This window comes from Sminthopsis crassicaudata, chromosome 4 (assembly GCF_048593235.1).
Source record: "Sminthopsis crassicaudata isolate SCR6 chromosome 4, ASM4859323v1, whole genome shotgun sequence".
NCBI lineage: Eukaryota > Metazoa > Chordata > Mammalia > Dasyuromorphia > Dasyuridae > Sminthopsis > Sminthopsis crassicaudata.
Window position 1 is genome coordinate 263,971,856 of NC_133620.1, and position 18,685 is coordinate 263,990,540.

Here is an 18,685-nt window from a genome sequence, read left to right on the forward strand (position 1 = left end):
TCAGGGACCACATTATCTCTCTCATTTAATTCCTCTCTCTAAGTGTATCCTCATTATTTCCCTGTATTTCCCTAATCCGTCTAACTTTGTTAGCTCACTGGGCAGAGACTATATCTAATTTCATGCTCACTTAAGCACTGAGGAAGCCCAATGTCATAATATTCCCACTCTGCTATTGGTTCTCTGACTCAAAATCAATCTTTCTCTAGAGAAATTTCCAGTTTCTTATCTCCCAGTTACCAAGGATGCAGTGAAGATAAATGAGTAGTATTTAGAGATTTCTTTCAGCTACCTGTGGATGAAAGATTTAGGGTCATTATATGTAGCAAAGAGAAAAAAATTTAAGTACTTAAGTCAGTAACAAAAACAGGCATGTGTACCAAGGATGCCTACTCACCATGGGCAAGTGATAATAGATGGCAGGTGTTTCCCCCTTTTTATCTGTCTTCCTTATAACTATTTTAATCCAGTGAAAACAGAACAGATGTTGCCATAGTAGGGGTTATCTTAATAAGCTACAGAGTCACATCATCCCCATCAACACTATCTAGCTGCACAATTTCTAATTAAGGAAATCATTTCTAAAATGTTAAAGCATTTATTAAGTACCTATTATGTAATAGGCAGGGCAGCTAAATGATATGGTAGAGTTCTGGGCCCCAAGCAGGAAGATTTATTTCCTAAATTCAAATCTGGCTTTAGACACTAACTAGCTATGTCACCCTGGGCAACTCATTTGAGCCTGTTTGTCTCAGTTTCCTTATCTGTAAAAATGACTTGGAGAAGGAAATGACCAAGTCACTCCAGTATCTGTATATCAGCTTTAAGTATTCTGCACTCACTGACCACAAATCAGTACAACTCCGTCCCAAGGTACAGTTCCAAAGCTAAGTTGATCCATATTCCCAGTATTTACTTAGGATACCAGGATAGAAATGCATTCTGAGGTGGGGATCAGCAACAGGGCAAATGGCAGAGCTACAGGATGATTTCCTGGTAGATGATTGGATTGGGATAATGAGAAGTAAAAACAGGGGCAGGTAAGAAAGAAAGATCCTTGATTCTTTGAACTTTTTTATTTTTTTTCTTCAAACCACTGTAGATCCTAAAAAATATAAATAAATAAAGATAGCAACAGTTCGTGGACAAAAAAAAAAAAAAAAAAATTTTAAAGCTCAAGAAATCAGGTTGTTATATCTAGCCTGCCACTGATTCATTCTGTAGAGTTCTCTCTGGAGTTAAAAGGATAAAGTGACAGTGAATTAATTTTTCACTTCAAAAGACTAATTCATGTCTCCCTTCAGTTGGACACTGCATCATCTTAGCTATGACAGATAGTGATAAATAGAGGTGTAAAGAGGAGAAGGCAGGTCTGTCTTGCTCCCTACAGGGTATATGTTTCTGAATCCTCCCCCTCACCCTAAACTTCCAGAAAAAAAAGTGCTACAGATCCAAATAAAAGAAGGCAAACCAATTTCATAGAAACTCTTACTTGAATTTTCCACCAGGATTTTGGGCAAGCGCTGGCGCTTCACCAGGACTGGGAAAGGATCTCGGCCATCATTCCGTTCATGGACTTCTCGGACTTCCACTGTGTCATCAGCAAGATAGTATAGAATGATATAGTTTCGAGTCTCTCCAAACATGCTATCTGTGTCATCCCAAATCGCATAGAATCGGAGAACCTGGAGGAAGGCAAAACAATTACTTTAAAAAGAAGTAATGTCCCCATTCTCTCCCCATTCTCTAAGAAGAGGGATTAACTTTTCCCTTTTCTCATTTAAGATTTAGACATAAACAATAAGGATCAACAGACATCAAAGTGGCAAAGTAGGTGCCCATGATGAGCTCAAGAAAAGAAAAATTCTTCTAAAGCATTGGAATGGCACTTGAAATGTTGAAATAGTTATCAACAGCTAGAAATGAATAAAAGATAGAGTCTATACAGAAATCAAAGGTTAAACAGCTCAGTTAATTTTTTAAAAGTCTGATTTTTAATTGATATTCTTTGTTCCTACATCACCTTCATCTTGAATATATCCCTCTCTTCCTTACTGCTCAGGGAGTCCCCTCTTTTTAATGAAGGTTTTAAAAGAAAGAATTACTGAGTTAAAAAACCAAAATACTGATCTATAAATAAAATCAGCTGAGGTACAAAGAGTAATTGGTTCTGTTCACAATGACATATGGATCTTGATAAAGGTATATTAAAATTCCTTATACATGTCAGAGGAAGCATCAAAGAGGATAGTCTCTGTCTCTCTAAACAGGGACACGAAAGCCAGGATCTGCAGACAAAATAAAAACAGGACCTGTTGTTTCTCTGAGGCATGTATCCAAAACCCCACAGAGACTCTCCCCAGATTAATCAAAACAGATGATACTTGTGATAAATCAGAAGGGCAGAAACAATATTGCTTAAATGAACCTAAAAAAAGTATTTCCAAAGATTATGCAGTATTGGGCAAGAAAATGAAGATCAAAGGAATATAAGGGTTTTTTTTGTTTGTTTGTTTGTTTTACTGTTGTCCATTGAAAATAAGGAATGTTGAAAAGAAACAAACAATTATCTAGGATATGATTACCTGGCTAAGAAGATGGTATCTGAGAATGGGATTTGGAATTTTGGATGATGATTTAAAACACAGGAATAATGCACATCTAACAAAGGCTGATTAAGAATATAATTATAGAGTTTCCTGCAGATCTAATGGAGGATGCACATCCATCAAGAGAACAATTATAGTTCAGAAGAACAACAGTTGGGACCCCTGTAAGTTCATAGGAGAAAAAATCCAAAAAAGGAACAAGTAATAAAACTTTTGGTCTCAAATGTCTACACATAAATGTCTAGGCAAAATAGGGGATGACAGAACCAGAAATCCTAATACAAGAAAGCAAATCTGACTTCATCTCTAAGACTTGGTGAGTCTTACACCTCGAAGATGGCTCTACAATAAAATACTTTATTCAGAAGAAAAAAATTAGGCAATAGTGCCATTGTATAATAAGAAGTCATACTCATGAAGAAAGTTAGAAACCAGAGCATTAACTTTATAATGGAGAATAGCTGAGTAAAACTAGCAGAAAGAGAAATAACCATTTTTCCTTAAAGCTACTACATACAGACTCTGTCACTGTCTCACGGGATGTGTGTGTGTGTGTGTGTGTGTGTGTGTGTGTGTGTGTGTGTGTGTCTGTCTCTGTCTCTATCTCCATCTCTCTCATAGTGACCCTATTTGGAATTTTATGTTAATGATGGGCTCTGTTTTCTGGAATGGGGGAAGAGGGATTCTATGTCTATCTTTTATGTACTGCTAAAAGTAGAGCAAAAAAACAAACAAAAAGAAGCTGACCATGAAAAGCTATCATGATGACTGGGAAGATCAAGACACAGATTCAGAAGGCAATGAAGTCAAAACATTTACAAGCAAAGCCCCAAAGGAAAAAAAAGTGAGGCAGACATAAGCCCAACAAGAATTCCAGGAAGAGGAAGAAATGATTTTCAAAATCAAATGAGAATGGTAGAGGAAAAATTAAGTAAATAAATGAAAACAAAAGAAGAAAATCATGAAAAGATAATTAACAACTTGGCAAAAGAGGCACCAAAAATTCACTGAAGAAAAGAACTCCTTAAAAAGCAGAAGTGGTGAGATGGAAAACAATCTCACTCAAGAAAATAATTCCTTAAAAATTAGAATAGGGCAAGTAGAAGCTAATGACTCCATGAGACTTAAACAAACAAACAAAAAAACAGTCAAAAGAATGAAAAATAGAAGAAAATATGAAAAATCTCATTGGAAAAACAACTTACCATGAAAATAGATTAAGGAAAATTAATTTAAGAATTACTGAACTATTGAAAGTCATGATCAAAGAAAGAACCTAAGTATATTTCAAGAAATTATTAAGGAAAACTTCCCTTTGTATTCTAGAACTGGAAAGTAAAATTGAATTTGAAAGAGTCCACCAATCTCCTCCTAACCGAGATCCCAAAATAAAATCTCTTAAAAATATTATAAATAAATTCCAAAGCTCCCAAGTCAAAGAGAAAATATTTCAAAAGCAGCCAGAAAGAAACCAATCAAATACCATGGAGCCATAATCAGAATCACATAAGATTTAGTAGCTTCCACATTTTTTAAAATAGTATTTTATTTTTTCCAAATACATGTAAAGATAGTTTTCAACATTCATTTTTGTAAAACTTTTTTTCCCTCAATAAGATTTAACTGTTTATCCATTTATATGAATCTTGTAAGACATTTATAATTATCGGGGTAGTAAGAAAGACTCTACATAGAAAAAGGGTATGGGAGTAAATCAATTATGTTGGTATGATGTTAAGAAAAGTGGATAGAAGAGAAAGACAGATGACCTGGGAAAAGGGGGAAGAGAGAGAAAGAATTGGAAAAATTATTTCTCATAAAAGAGGAACTCAAGGAAGAGCTTTCATAAGGAAGAAGGAAATGGTAGGGGAGAGGAGCAAGCAATGCTTGAACTATATACATATAACTTGGATGAAAGAAGAAAAAAAATTATATATACATACACTCAGTAGAAGAAATCCCTTTTACTCATTTGAGGAAGGAGGAGGGGAAAGGACTAAAGAAAAGCAGAGTATAGTGATGATAAGTGATGGTCAGAAAAAATGAGGAAACAAAACAGATGATATGCTGGTATACTTTGCAAACCCTAAAGAATCAACTAAAAACTAAAAAAATGAGGAAACAAAACAGATGATATGCTAGTATACTTTGCAAACCCTAAAGAATCAACTAAAAACTAAAAAAATGAGGAAACAAAACAGATGATATGCTAGTATACTTTGCAAACCCTAAAGAATCAACTAAAAACTAAAAAACAATGAACTTCAGTCAAATTATAGGATATAAAATGAACCCATATTAAGTCATTAGCATAGACAAAGAGAAATTCCATTTAAAATAATTGGATAATAGATTTGTGATAGAGAAAGGCATCTGAATCCAGAAAGAGAACTATGGGGACTGAATGTGGATCATAACATAGTATCTTTGACTTTTTTTGTTGTTTGCTTGCTTCTTTTTTTTTCTAATAGCATAAATGTGGAAGTATGTTTAGACAAATCGAAAATGTTTAATCTATATTGGATTATATGCTGTCTAGGAGGGGGTAGGGGGAAAGGAGAGAGAAAAATTGGAAAACAGGATTTTGCAAAGGTTGAATGTTGAAAACTATTTTTGCATTTTTTCAAAATATAAAAAGCTGTCATTAAAAAATAAATAAAATAATTGGAGACAATGTAAAATACCTAGGAATCTACCTGCCAAGGCAAATTTAGGAATTATAGGAACCCAATTAGAAAACACTTTTTACAGAAATAAAGACAGATCTAAACAATTAGAGAAATATGAATTGCTCATAGGTAGGCCAAACCAAAATCATAAAATTTACTATTCTACTTAAATTAATTTATTTATTCAGTGACTTGTAATCAAACTACCAACAATTTATTTTATACAGCTAGAAAAAAAATAGTAACAACAATTTTAAGGGAATCAATGAAAAAAATTAGGAAAAATGGTCTAGCAATTCCAGATTTCAAACTATATTACAAAGTGGTAATCATCAAAACAACCTGATACTAACCTAGAGGGTAGTGGAACAGTGGAACAGAGGAGATACACAATAAATATTAATGACCATAATCTAGTGTCTGATTAACCCAAAGATCCAATATTTGGAGTAAGAACTCAACATTTGACAAAAATTACTGTAAAAAATGGAAAGCCATTTGGTAAAAACTAGGCATAGACTTTCATTTCACATTATATACCAAGATAAAGTAAAAATGAATAAATGATTTAGATATAAAGGGTGAAATAAATTAGGGATCATAGAAAAATATACCTGTTAGATCTATGGATAAGGGAAAAGTTTATACCCAAACAAGAAATAGGGAGAATTATGGGAAATAAAATATAGTTTTCATTATATCAAAGTGAAAAAATCTTTGTACAAATAAAATTAACACACAAAATTAGAAGGAAAACAGCAAATTGGAGGTGGGGGAGGGAAATGTTTACAACATCTTTCTTTGAAAAAGACCTCATTTCTCAAATAAGGAGCTGGGCCAAATTTATAAAAATAAGAGCCATTTTCCAACTGATAAGTGGTCAAAGAATATGAACCAGTTTTCAGAAGAAGAAATGCTCTAAATCACTACTAATTAAGAAATGCAAATTAAAACTGAACTACTCTACTTTTTAATAATAGCTTTTTATTTTCAAAGTACATGCAAAGTTAGTTTTCAACATTCACTTTTGCAAAACCTTGTGTTCCAAAATTTTTCTCCCTCCCTTCTCCCCATCTCCCCGTCTCCCCTCCCTTGGCAGCAAGTAATCCAATATAGGTAAAATATGTGCAATTCTTCTAAATATATTTCCACAATTGTAAAGGGCTAGAACTGAGTAAATGCACTTGGATAATGGAGCACATGAGACTAATTGCCAATTGGACAATTCTCTATTAACATGTTTGAAGGGTGACCCTCCTCAACTATTCGGTGCTGGCTGGATCAGGGGTCTGGACAAAGGAGGGGAATGTGTGGGTGGAGTAGGAGGAGGAAATTGAGGCATTCTCCTGGCGGTGGAGAGAGAGGAAGGAGGTGTGGAGATTGCTAGATCTAATCCCCCGACCTTGACCTCAAAAGACCAAGAATAAAGACTTTTGATTATCCTGACTCTGGCTGATTTCTGGGAAGACAGAGTTCCAACATTTGGCACCCAACGTGGGGCAGTGATTTAGAATGCAGCATACAAAGTAGACAGGCCTATATTTAAGGAAAAGAACTTCATTTTTAATATATTCAGAGTCTCTATATGGAGTTCACCTAAAGTATAAACTAGAACAACAGCAACTCCATTTAAGAGAGAGCTTTTGTATAAGGTTACATGGTCAGTTGAGAAGACAAAGGACTAGCATTGGTGACATAAGAAGTAGTCATTAGGTTTAATGCTTCAAGGGGCAGCTAGATGGCGCAGTGAATAGAGCACCAGCCTTGAATTCAGGAGGACCCGAGTTCAAATCTGGTCTCAGACACTTAACACTCCTAGCTGTGTGACCCTGGGCAAGTCACTTAACCCCAGCCTCAAAAAAAAAAAAAAAAAAAAAAAAAAAAGATTTAATGCTTCAAAACCAAATTTAAAAGAATAAAACCAATAAAACCCTTAATGTTAGAATGTAAAGCTGAGTTACCAAAAAGCATTATATTAAGGTATCAACACTGATGCCATTGAAATGACTTAGCTATAGCTAACAAAACTCTATAAAGGACACAAAGAGATATATTCTCATCGATTACAACACTAGAGATATTTTGTCTTCAGATAACATCAGTTAAGTCATTTGCAGACAAGGCAAGGATACAGTCCAAAGTTTCTCAAACTTCCAGTCACTGACTATGGATTTTGTCTGTCGTAATCCGCAACCATCTTTTTGATATGAGACAATTTGCTTTTCAGCTGCTTGCATTATTTCTCTTATTCTTGTAATCTGCTTTCATTTCCTGTAGTCGATTATATTCATCGGCAGCAGCCAAGTATTCCTCACTTTCTTCGCAATAGTCATCTGGCTCTTTATCTAAGCGGGAGAGCTCTTTGTTGATTTCATCTATTTCTGCTTGTAAACTCTTGTATTCCTGTGACCAGTGTCAAAATTCTTCTTATAAAGCTGTCTCTGTTGGTCTGAAGTTATTGGTGGATATTCCCTGTCCCAGTCCTCATCCAGTTCTTCACAAGATTCCCCGCCAGTGGTGTTTCACAGGGGTCCTGATCAGCTCTTCTTGACCTCCTTCCTTTCCCATAAGGTTTCTTTGTAGACGTCACTAAGTTACCATTGCTGTTATACCGAGGTTGCCTGAAATCATGCACAGGCGAAGTCCCTGGAAGCACTTTAACCACCTTTGGTATCAGTGTTGATTTGTATGAAGAGTCTGGATAAGGCCGTTTGTCATTCATTCTGCCATAAGAGGAATATGCCATGGAACTGTCAACTCTATGCACAGAGTCAGATGGAGCTGGGGGTACTTCTTGTGCATCTGCAGACACATTCTTCACCCATTCCTCTACATTAGGAGGCTGCTCTTCATAGACACTTGTCCCATAAAATATGTCATATCTCGCCATCTTTCTTCAGGTTTTCACAGCAAAGAATATTATTAAAGCAAAAGCTGCAATAACTAGAAACCCAGCACAATAGCAAAGACCTCTTGGGGATCCACCACACAAAAGTGATAGAGATATTGATCCACATAGAGTCCACTTGCTGTAGGTGAATAATACTGATTGCAGGGAGCATCTATCTGAGCTGCAAACATTGACCCAGAAGCTTGTGCTATTGGATTGACTCCCATTGTGTAGACAATGGTAGCAATGAATACCATAATGCCTAGGATGGCGCTCGTGATGATCACCACTAAGGAGTATGTTCTTGATCTGGATATTCCTGATCTGATAACACTGGTCACAAATATCACCAATGAAGCAATGAATGAAAATGCTGTCATAGCCAGTAAGACGCCTTTTGCAGCCCTTGGGTCAATATAAGTTCCTCCATAGCCATAGTTGTAGCCATACCCATAGGAACTACCAAAGCCTCCAAAGCCACTACTTCCTCCATAAGGATAGCCTATACCACCTCCCAGAAAGGGGCTTCCACAGCCACTGTCCCAGGCAAGTGTGGAAGCCACACGAGCAAGGATGGCAATGCACATCACAACTATGATCACAGACAAAATCCTTATCACTCCTGGAGGGGAAGCCCACTTGTAAAAATGAAGTAAGAGTAGGCTGGCTGAGAAAGCATTGGTCGACCATGCATCTCTCCATTGTATAAGTCATTGCTGGGTGCATAATGAGATGGCTTGAATTCATCTGGCCTGTATGGAGGAGGTAGTGGCTTTGGAGGCTTTGGTAGTTCAAAAATCAGTTGAAAAAAAGGAAAAAAAAACAAGCAAACAAACAACAGCCCACAAAAAAGGTGAAAATACTATGCTGTGACGCACATGTAGTTCTCACTCTGGATGCAGATGGCTCTCTCCATCACAAGTCTAGTGGAATTGACCTGAATCACTTCATTGTTGAAAAGAGACAAGTCCATCACAGCTGATCATCACATAATCTTCCTGTTGCTATGTACAATGTTCTCTTGGTTCTACTCACTTCACTTAGCATCAATTCATGTAAGCCAAAGAGAGGAATTTTAAGCCTTTCTGATGGAAAAGACAAGAACTGAATAGAAAATCTGACATTCAAACAGAGAAGCACAAAAAGGTAAACATTAAAGACTATAGGTGACTCAAAAAAAGTTAAACTATATATTTGGGGAAATGATACATATATCTTTTAAGAATTTTATCATTATTAAAGCATAGATTTGAGTGGTTTGCATTAGAATGATCTCCCAAAAAATAAAGATAGGAGAAAGAGAGAAGGCCTGGGGAAAGGGTAAAAGGAGAGGCAAAACGGGGGAAATTTTCTCATAGAAAAGAGGCATGTAAAGAACTACTTTGACTTTGGAAGGGGAAATGAGAGAATGGCTAGCAGTGTTTGAACCTCATTCATCAGAATTGGCTCAAATAAAAAAAGTATATGTAAACACCCCCCTTATCATTACACACACACACACACACACACACACACACAGAGTTGTGTGTAGAAATATAACTTATACAATAGGCAAATGGGAGGAAAGGGAAAAAAGAAAAAGGGTGGGAAATAATAAAAGGTAGATAAAATTAAGGGAAGTAGCTGTTAGAAGCAAAATAGACTTTTGACAATGGACAGGACAAAAGAGGAAGAAAGTGGGATGGAGGGAAATATACAGCTAGTAATCATAATTGTGAATATGAATGGGATGAATGTATCTGTAAAATGGAAGCAGACAGCAGAATAAATTAGAAGGCAAAATTCAACAATATGTTGTTTACAAGAAACACACTTAAAACAGAAAGACACACAGAGTTAAAATAAAGAACTTGAGCAGAATCTAATATGCTTCAGATGAAGTAAGAAAGGCAGGTCTAGCAATCATGCATTCAAATGAAGCAAAGCAAAACAATTAAGAGAGATAACCAAGGAAACTCTTATACTGAAAAGTATCATAGCCGATGAAGTAATAACAATTTTTACAGCAAGTTTCTATGGTAAAGACATATGTATGTTCTCAAACATATACTGAGTATAGAACTGAGTCAAGATCATAAAAAGTGTTTTTGTCTATTGATAAATGGTCAAAGGACATAAACAGGCAGTTTTTAGAAGAAATCAAAGCTATCTATAATTATATAAAAATGTTCTAAATTACTATCGATTAGAGAAATGCATATTATAACAACTCTGAGTTGCCAGGTCATACTAATCAAAAATGACAAGTGCTAGAGAGGATAAACTAATGAGCTGCTGGTAGAGTTGGAATTGGTTCAACCATTCTGGAGAACAATTTGGAACTATATCCATAGGGCTATATTGCTGGAACTCTGTCTTCCCAGAAATCAGCCAGAGTCAGGATCACTAAACGTCTTTATTCTTGATCTTTTACCGTCAAGGTCAGGGGCTTAGGCCTAGCAACCTCACACACACCTTCCTCCCTCAAATGCCCAGAGAGACTGACTCAGCATCTGCGTCTCAATTCCTCTTCCTCCTCCTATTCCTCCCACACACATCACTTCCCCCTCTTTGTCCCACCAATCAAGTCAGCACAGAACAGTTGGGGAGGGTCAACCTTCAAACAAGTTAATAGGGAACCGTCCAATTGGCAATTAGTCTCACGTGCTTCATTATCCAAGTGCATTGCTCAGTTCTAGCCCTTTACATTATATAACTGTACATATTCTTGGCCCAACAATACCACTATATCCCAAAGAGATCAAAGGGAAAGGAAAAGGACCTAAATGTACAAAAATGTTTATAGCAGCACTTTTTGTGATGGAAAAGAATAGGGAATTGAGGGGATGTTTGATAATTGTGGAATGACTAGCCGAGTTCAGGAATATTATGATATAGTACCACTGTACTATAAGAAACGAGGGATTTTTTTTTCCTTTTTGATCTGATTTTTCTTGTGCAGCAAGATAATTGTATAAATATTATGCCTATATTGGATTTAAACATATTTTTACTACGTCTAACATATATTGGATTACTTGCCATCTAGGGGAGGGGGTGGAGAAAAGGAGGAGGAAAATTGGAACAGAAAATTTTGCAAGGGTCAATGGTGGAAAATTATTCTTGCATATGTTTTGAAAATAAAAGGCTTCAATAAAAAAAAGAAATAATGAAGGAGGTGTTTTCAGAAGAACATGGTAAGAACTATGTAACCGATGCAAAGTAAAATGAGAAAAATTGGGAGATTATTGCGTTTAGTAACTGCAATGCTGTAATGGTGATCAAGTACATCATCTAGGTAGAACAGTGGACAGAACACTGGGTCTATAGTCAGGAAAACTCATCTTCCCAAATTTGAACTTGGCTTCAGATATTTATTACTTGTAGAAACTGGACAAATCATTTAAACCTAATTGATTTAGTTGTTCATTAGTAAAATGAACTGAAGAATGAAATGGCAAGTCACTCTCATATCTTTGCCAGAAAAAAAAAAAGACTCAAAAAGAGTCACATAAGACTGAAACAACTGATCAATAACAATGATGATCAATTGTGAAAAACCTGAATGCTCTGATCAATATAATGATCCAAGATAATTCCAAAGGTCTCATGATGAAAGAATGCTATCCACCTCCTGAGAAAGAACTGATGAACTCTCAATAAAAACAAGTATAATTTTCTTATCTTTCTTCTTTTAAAAATATAGCTAATATAGAAATGTTTTACATGAATTCATAGATATAATTTATATCATAGTGCTTGTCTTCTCAGTGATTATGGGAAGGAGAGAATTTGGAACTCAAAATTTAAAAAGAAAAGAATGTTAAAAACAAATTTAAGTGTTTTTTAAAAAGAGCCATAACAACTCTATTGAGAAGTCATGTGACATTAACCTTTTATCCCAGAGTAATTAAAATTAGTAGTTGAAGATACTTCTGTACCTAGTTTACCTCTATCTTAGCCAATCATTTGATAAAATATCACATACTACTCCTATCAGATAAATAGATATTAAACAATAATCCAATTAGAAAGGATTAAAATTTGTAAAATAGCTAGACTCAGTGACTAGTTAATAATTCTATGTCAATACAGGTAAAGGTTTCCAGTGGGTATTGCAAGAATCTATACGTGGCCGTACACTATTTAGAAATTTTATCAGAGACTTGGACAAATGGCATCCTCATTATATACACTGATTAAGATAGTCAGGATCCAAAAAGATCTTGATGGACAATGGAGATAAATGTAGTTTTATATATGGTTTCAAAAAGAATGCATTTCACAAATAGATGATAGGAGAAGTATGATTAGGCAGAAGCCTATCAAAAATATCTGGTAGTTTCAGTGGGTCACAAAGTCAATATGAACCAACACTATTATATGACAGCCAAAATAATCCCAGTGATTTGGGGCTTTTCTGGAACTTCCAGAAATGAGTCCCTAACCAGATTTTATCTAGAATATTGTTCAAATTAGGATGCTTTGATTTAAGAACAACACTGATAAATCAGTGAGCATCCAGAGAGGATAGCAACAAGGCTTTGAGTCCATGACATAGGAAGATTCATTGAAGAAACTGGAGTTGTTTCGCTTGAACCATAGAAGATTCAGAATAGGGATTGGAGGGAGGTTGTAACAACTATCTTCATGTATCTGAAGGGGCATCAGGTGGGACAGAGAATCGTCCAAAAGTGCACCAGTTTGCTTTGATGGGTTCTTTCTCATATTTCTACTTGAAGTAGATGACAACTTGGTTGGCTAGGATGCCTCACAGATTCCTTTGGATTATTAATCAGTCTAGAAAGGGGCCATTTACAACTCTCAAAATCTGTTTTTCCACTGAATAAGAAAAGGCTCAGCCTTCTGCTTTCAATTTATAGCCCCAGTGAAAATATCAGTAATTTAACATAAAAGATTTTTTAAAAGAGAAATCATTAGACCTAATGAATGGCAAATAATACTTTCTAAACTGAAAGGAACAAAATTCCCAAAAAGTAAAGACCACCACAGAAGCGGCATTGTTGGTGTAGCTATAAGTGATATAAAATTACTGAGAAACCTCAATTAAGGTCAGAGGAAGCAGAAAGTAAATTTTCTTAAGAGACTAATGCTATAAAGGATTTAGCACTTCCTGATCTTGGGGGATATTATCAATACCTTTTAATCCCTCCCCCTGAGCATATTCTTTTTCTTTCTTTATATTCATTCATCTAATTTACATTACACTCTCATTTAATCACTATAGAAGCTCAACATAATATTTCAGGAGGCATTCCCTTAGGAGAGAATAGGCTACTCTGAGGGAGGAGAGGGGATAAGTTTGGGGATGTTTTTTGGTAATTCTGTATGTAGAACATAACAAAGAACCTGAAACAAAGCAAGAATTTATGAAATGCTTATTTAACTGCTCTGAATTGAAGAGAATCAATTTGCTTGTGCTCAATTAGCTCATGCTCAGAGGGTGGACTTTGGTTGAACCATACTGAGCATAATCAGTTCAAAGGGAAAACTCAAACTCACTGACAGTTCATCACCTATTTTATTTGAGGTTGGGGACAGCCAATAATTGGTTTTCCTTTTTGATCTTATTCCCAGAAATTTCCGATTTACACCAAGTTTCCACAGATCTCAGCCACTAAAGTCACCGTTGTGCTTAGAAATTTCATTCTGGTAGCTAGTATTTTTGGTGTCTGAAGCAGTAGGCAGGAAGGGAGGGAGGTTAGAGTCCAGTAAAAGTGTTCCAGAGCAAACAATCTCTATGGGAGGTGGATATAAAAAAGTGGGGGTTAGGGTGGTAATCAGGGCTAAGTGTTCCATGCCATTCCAAAAAGACTCCTAGGAAAGGGGACAGAGACGGTAAATACAGAGGGGAGATACAACGCATGGGAAACATGTGCTAGGACACAGGGTGGGGGCCAGGTTATGGTGGAGATAAGAGAGCAAGTCACTTTCTAAGCATCAGTTCTTTCATCTGCAAAATGCAGGTAATTATAGCATTACCTACTTCATAGAGTTGCTGAAAGAAAAATATTTGTAAATTACCATAAAACACTGTTTGCTAGTTGTTATTATTCTAAAACTATAAGGTATTTGCATGACTGTATGAAAAATTCTAAGATACAAATATATAGCACATGTCACTTCATATTATATTATTTTGTCTGACAAATATCTGTGAAGTTCTTTTCTATATTTATTTCTATATAAAATCTAGATTATAATATTTACTGGTACAAAGCAAATTTTCTGCTTTGATTTATACTCCTGAGATTTAATAGAACAAAACTGAAGTCTATTATCAAAAATAGCTATAACTCAAGAGTTTTGTTCTGTTTTTTGTTTTGCTTTTTCCCCCATATTGTTTGCCTTCTCAGAGGATTGGAGAAAAAAGTTTGGAAGTCAAAATTTTAAAAATTAATGTTAAAAATATATAATTTGAAAAAGAAAATGACAAAGGGAGCCTTTTAGAAACTCTGGGAAGACTTATATGAATTGATACAAAGTGAACAGAACATTGTACAATAACATCAATATTGTAATGATAATCAATAACAATCAAAAATCAACAAAGTTTCATTTCACTACAACCTATCAAAATAGCCTCTTGATTGCTAAAGGCAGAAAAAAGTGAAAAGGGGAGCAGATTCACTAAGACATTCTTGGGTTCACTTACCTTTTTATCAAAGGTCAGAAATTGTTTAAATTGATCAAAGTCTGATGGGGTGACATACATGCGGGGAGGATTTTTTCGAAGTTCTGTATAAGGATCCAAAGCCATTTCCTCTGGTGGATTCAGTTCAATTCCTTGACTCTCTAAAAATACCTAAATAATTCAAGACACAAAATAATCATTCATAATACCTGGAAATATTACAGGAGATAACTATCTTCTATAGACAAGTGAAACTATTGGCTGTTGCAGAGAACATGAAATCAGCTTTAAGCATTAGGAAACACTTGATCTTTACTGCCTCCTCCATTAACAATACTTCCCATGTAAACTGGGCAAATGTAACATTACATTTTAATGCAGCCATATGGATAGATAGCTAACAGATTATAATACAGAATTCCTTCATGATATTTTAATTTATAAATATTGCTGAACAATATGACTAAAATATAGTCTAAGTGGCATTGGTATAAGAAAACTTGGACCTAAAAACTGAATAAGATCTATGAAATTTAACAAGATTCCAAAATCAATAAGCATTGATTAAGTGCCTACTATATACAAGGCACTTTGCAAAGTTCTGGGGCTACAAAAAGAGGCAAAAATTCCCTCCTTCCCTCAAGAAGCTCACAATGTAGTGGAAAAACAGCATGCAAACAAATACAAAGAAGCAGGGTATATGTACAGGATTTGTTGTTCATTCATTTTATTTGTGTTCAATTCTTTGCAACTCCATTTGGGATTTTCTTGGCAGAGATACTGCAATGGTTTGCCCTATCTTTCTCCAACTCACATGACAAATGAGAAAACTGAGGAAAAAACTAAATGTTTGGTGAGTTTGCTTCCAAGATTAGCCCAGTTCTATTTTATCATCATTGAATGCCGTATAATTGGATACAATAATGGATTGTAACGTGCTCTCCTGGCAGTTACAATTACTAGTCTGTCCTAGACCCACCAGAGCACCTTTGACCACTGTCCTTTGCAGTGTGAGCTCTACCCGGCTCGCCTCCTCTGAGGCCTTCTAAGGTCTCTGGCCACAATCTCTTGAATCTATAGCTTAATAACCGGTAGCGCACTCAAGAACAACCACGTGTAATCTTAAAAGCCTTTATGATACCTACACACATAATGCCCTGACTGATGCCCTGACTTGTTGGTTCCCTAGTGAACACCTGGTCAGAAGACCCATGTGTTCACTACCAAAACCCTTACCTCTTTCGGCTATCCATCTTGGCTTGGCCACCCAGGCTAGGAGCCAGGGTGAACAGCACGAGGTTAAAGAGGGCGGTTGCTGCCTGCAGTGGGCTTACATAGGGCCTGTGAGGTCACACACACAGCCAATCAGCGAGAGAGTCACCCATTACGAAACTATCTCAATATGGCCAGGATCCCGCCCAAGGGCAGTCCTAATATCCACAGAAATTACTTCTGGGCCTCAATCTCCCGATGCACTGTGTCCGCCCATTTAAAGGGCCCTTACAATTCCCTTTCTCTTGTTTTGCGGGAACCGCACATCTCACCAAGCTAAACTTTTAGCACCAGCTATAGTTCACTTGATCCATGAGATGACAGTGTTATGCCCAAGGAGGTACAAAGCAGCAGATCAGTAAACAGAAGTATGACAATGAGAACCAGGCTCAACAGTGGCCCAAGTGTTCAACCCATTCATCAAAGTCATACTCGAGATAATATGCCAATGAGGTAAGATGCCAATACTGAGGTGGGAAGTCAACAAGGTAAAACATCACAATTCTAGTTAACAAATATCAGTAGGTAGGTTGTCACAATTCTAGTTACATTTATCACAGTTCTAGACCAATTCTAGTTTCTTACAATTTTCTGTTGCACTTTTCACACTCCTAGAACAATTCTAGCTTATCACAATTCTCAATTGCACTTGTCACAATCCTAGAACAATTCTAGTTTATCACAATTCTCAATTGCACTTTTCACAATTCTAGAACAATTCTAGCTTATCACAATTCTCTATTGCACTTTTCACAATCCTAGAACAATTCTAGCTTATCACAATTCTCTATTGCACTTTTCACAATTCTAGAACAATTCTAGTTTCACAGGTGCACATAAGCAAAGTCATGTCCAGTAACATTGTCTCAATAACAATGGCAGGTGGGTGTGTTGGTTTTTCACCCACTAATTTAAAAGCATAGGGCAAAGCCTCTTCCCAGGCCACCATATGGCAAGTGGCCACGGGAGAAGCAAGCAGGCCCATTGTCCATTTACAGTCTTTATATTGCGTATCACCCAAAACAGTCCATTTCAGCTGCAACACTGGAACTGTGTCTGGTGTCTCTGGTCACGGTCAGGAGGGGCATCGCTGCCATCAGCGTCTGAAGGGCTGCGGACATCTGGCTGGTCTCTCTGGACTGTTGTCTGGTCCTTCTCTTGGATCCCCAGGTTACAAATGTCTCTGGTGGGGATGAACTCTGCTGCTGGATCTGCACCTAGGAAGGAATGTCCCCGGGGCCCAACTTGGGCCTTTCCAAATGCCATCCAGGCCTTTCCACATCACAGTGGAAACAAAGTTGTTGTCAAAAAGATTAACAAGTCAGACAAAAGTCAGTCTGTCACTTAGCTGCACTTTCTGTGTATGCCCGAAGTGCATTGCTAAGGTAAAATGCAAAGAATTTTAAAATGTAAAACCAAAATAGATTAAAAATATAAAACCAAAATAACTTTAAAATGTAAAATCAAAATACTTTGAAGATGTAAAATCAAAAATGTTTAAAAATGTAAAATCAAAATTTAAAAATTCTAAGCAATCACATATCCCAAAATTCCCTTCTCTTGTTTAGAAGAGAAGATCTTGGGGATAGTCTGTGCAGTAATGACTTTACTAGAACACTCGGCTATATCCCTGAATTCTTTTGCCTAAAAATCAAAGTTTGAGTTTCTGATACCGAATTGTACTTCAGTAGTGTGAATCAATAAATCTGATATTTTCCTCCTGGGTCAAAGATCACACACTGTCTATTTATTCTAGTGAATAAGTACCCGTGGGGGGTTGGGAAATCAAGCTCACCTGTGGAAGTGGAAAATCCACGAGGTAAGAAAAGAGGAGTTCCAACTCTCCAAAGACGATCCTAGCAGTTTTACAAGTATAAAACTCCACTCTCTCTAACTGCAAGGCCTTATCCCTGTAAGGTTTCTTAGAAATTAACTGAACTGTATTTTTAAAACTTTTCTGATTATACTCAGTACCCCACAATTCCTTTTTGCCTTGGGGCATAAAGCCTACTCCTGTCCTTTGAAATGAAGACACAGGAGTTTTGAATGGATTAATGGGCAGTGCTGATGATATTATAGTCCTTCCTTTTCCTCCTCCCCCTTCTCCCTTGGCCCAAGAAGGTGAGGCAGAGGGAAGAAGAATTGGAAAATTCCCCAAAGGCTGATTTAAAATCAAACCTGAGCTTTGCACATAAAAAGAACTAAACTTCTTCTCAATGGAAGAGTAATGGATAAATTCCTTAAAACAACAATGCACAAGGTAAACCAACAAAACGCTAAGAAGAATTTCTACAACTGAAGTCCATGTGATTCGTTTATTTCCTTCCTTAGTTTCAGCCACTGGTTTGAACTCTTCCTGTTCTATCTGTAGTAACCTAGCTTTTTCTTCTTTCTCTATCTCCATCTGTAGTTTAACCTGCAATTCCAGCAACTCTTGCTGTGGCATTTTATACTCTCTACTGTCATACAATCGCATTAGCTCTAGGTTGCTCCCTCTCCTAGCTCTATTTACTGGGTGTGGGGATAGCCTTTGTGGAGCTTGATTACAAGCTTCCTGCTGTTCTTCAGTGGTGATCTTTGTTAAAAGATCTTCCATCTGGCTCTTTAACCT

At 36.4% G+C, this 18,685-nt stretch overlaps 1 protein-coding gene and 1 pseudogene across 2 annotated transcripts in view; both read right to left on the reverse strand.

Annotated features, from left to right (window-relative positions):
- EFHC1 (EF-hand domain containing 1) overlaps nucleotides 1–18,685 on the reverse strand; it is a 97,346-nt gene that overhangs the window by 40,638 nt on the left and 38,023 nt on the right. For both annotated transcript variants that reach the window (XM_074310658.1, XM_074310659.1), the window contains exons 4-5: nucleotides 14,824–14,973; nucleotides 1,493–1,685 (exon numbers count right to left, since the gene is read on the reverse strand). In XM_074310658.1, the coding sequence (XP_074166759.1) occupies nucleotides 1,493–1,685; nucleotides 14,824–14,973 (343 nt within the window). The remainder of the gene's footprint in view (nucleotides 1–1,492; nucleotides 1,686–14,823; nucleotides 14,974–18,685) is intronic.
- Nucleotides 7,443–11,438, reverse strand: LOC141566901 (occludin pseudogene; annotated as a pseudogene).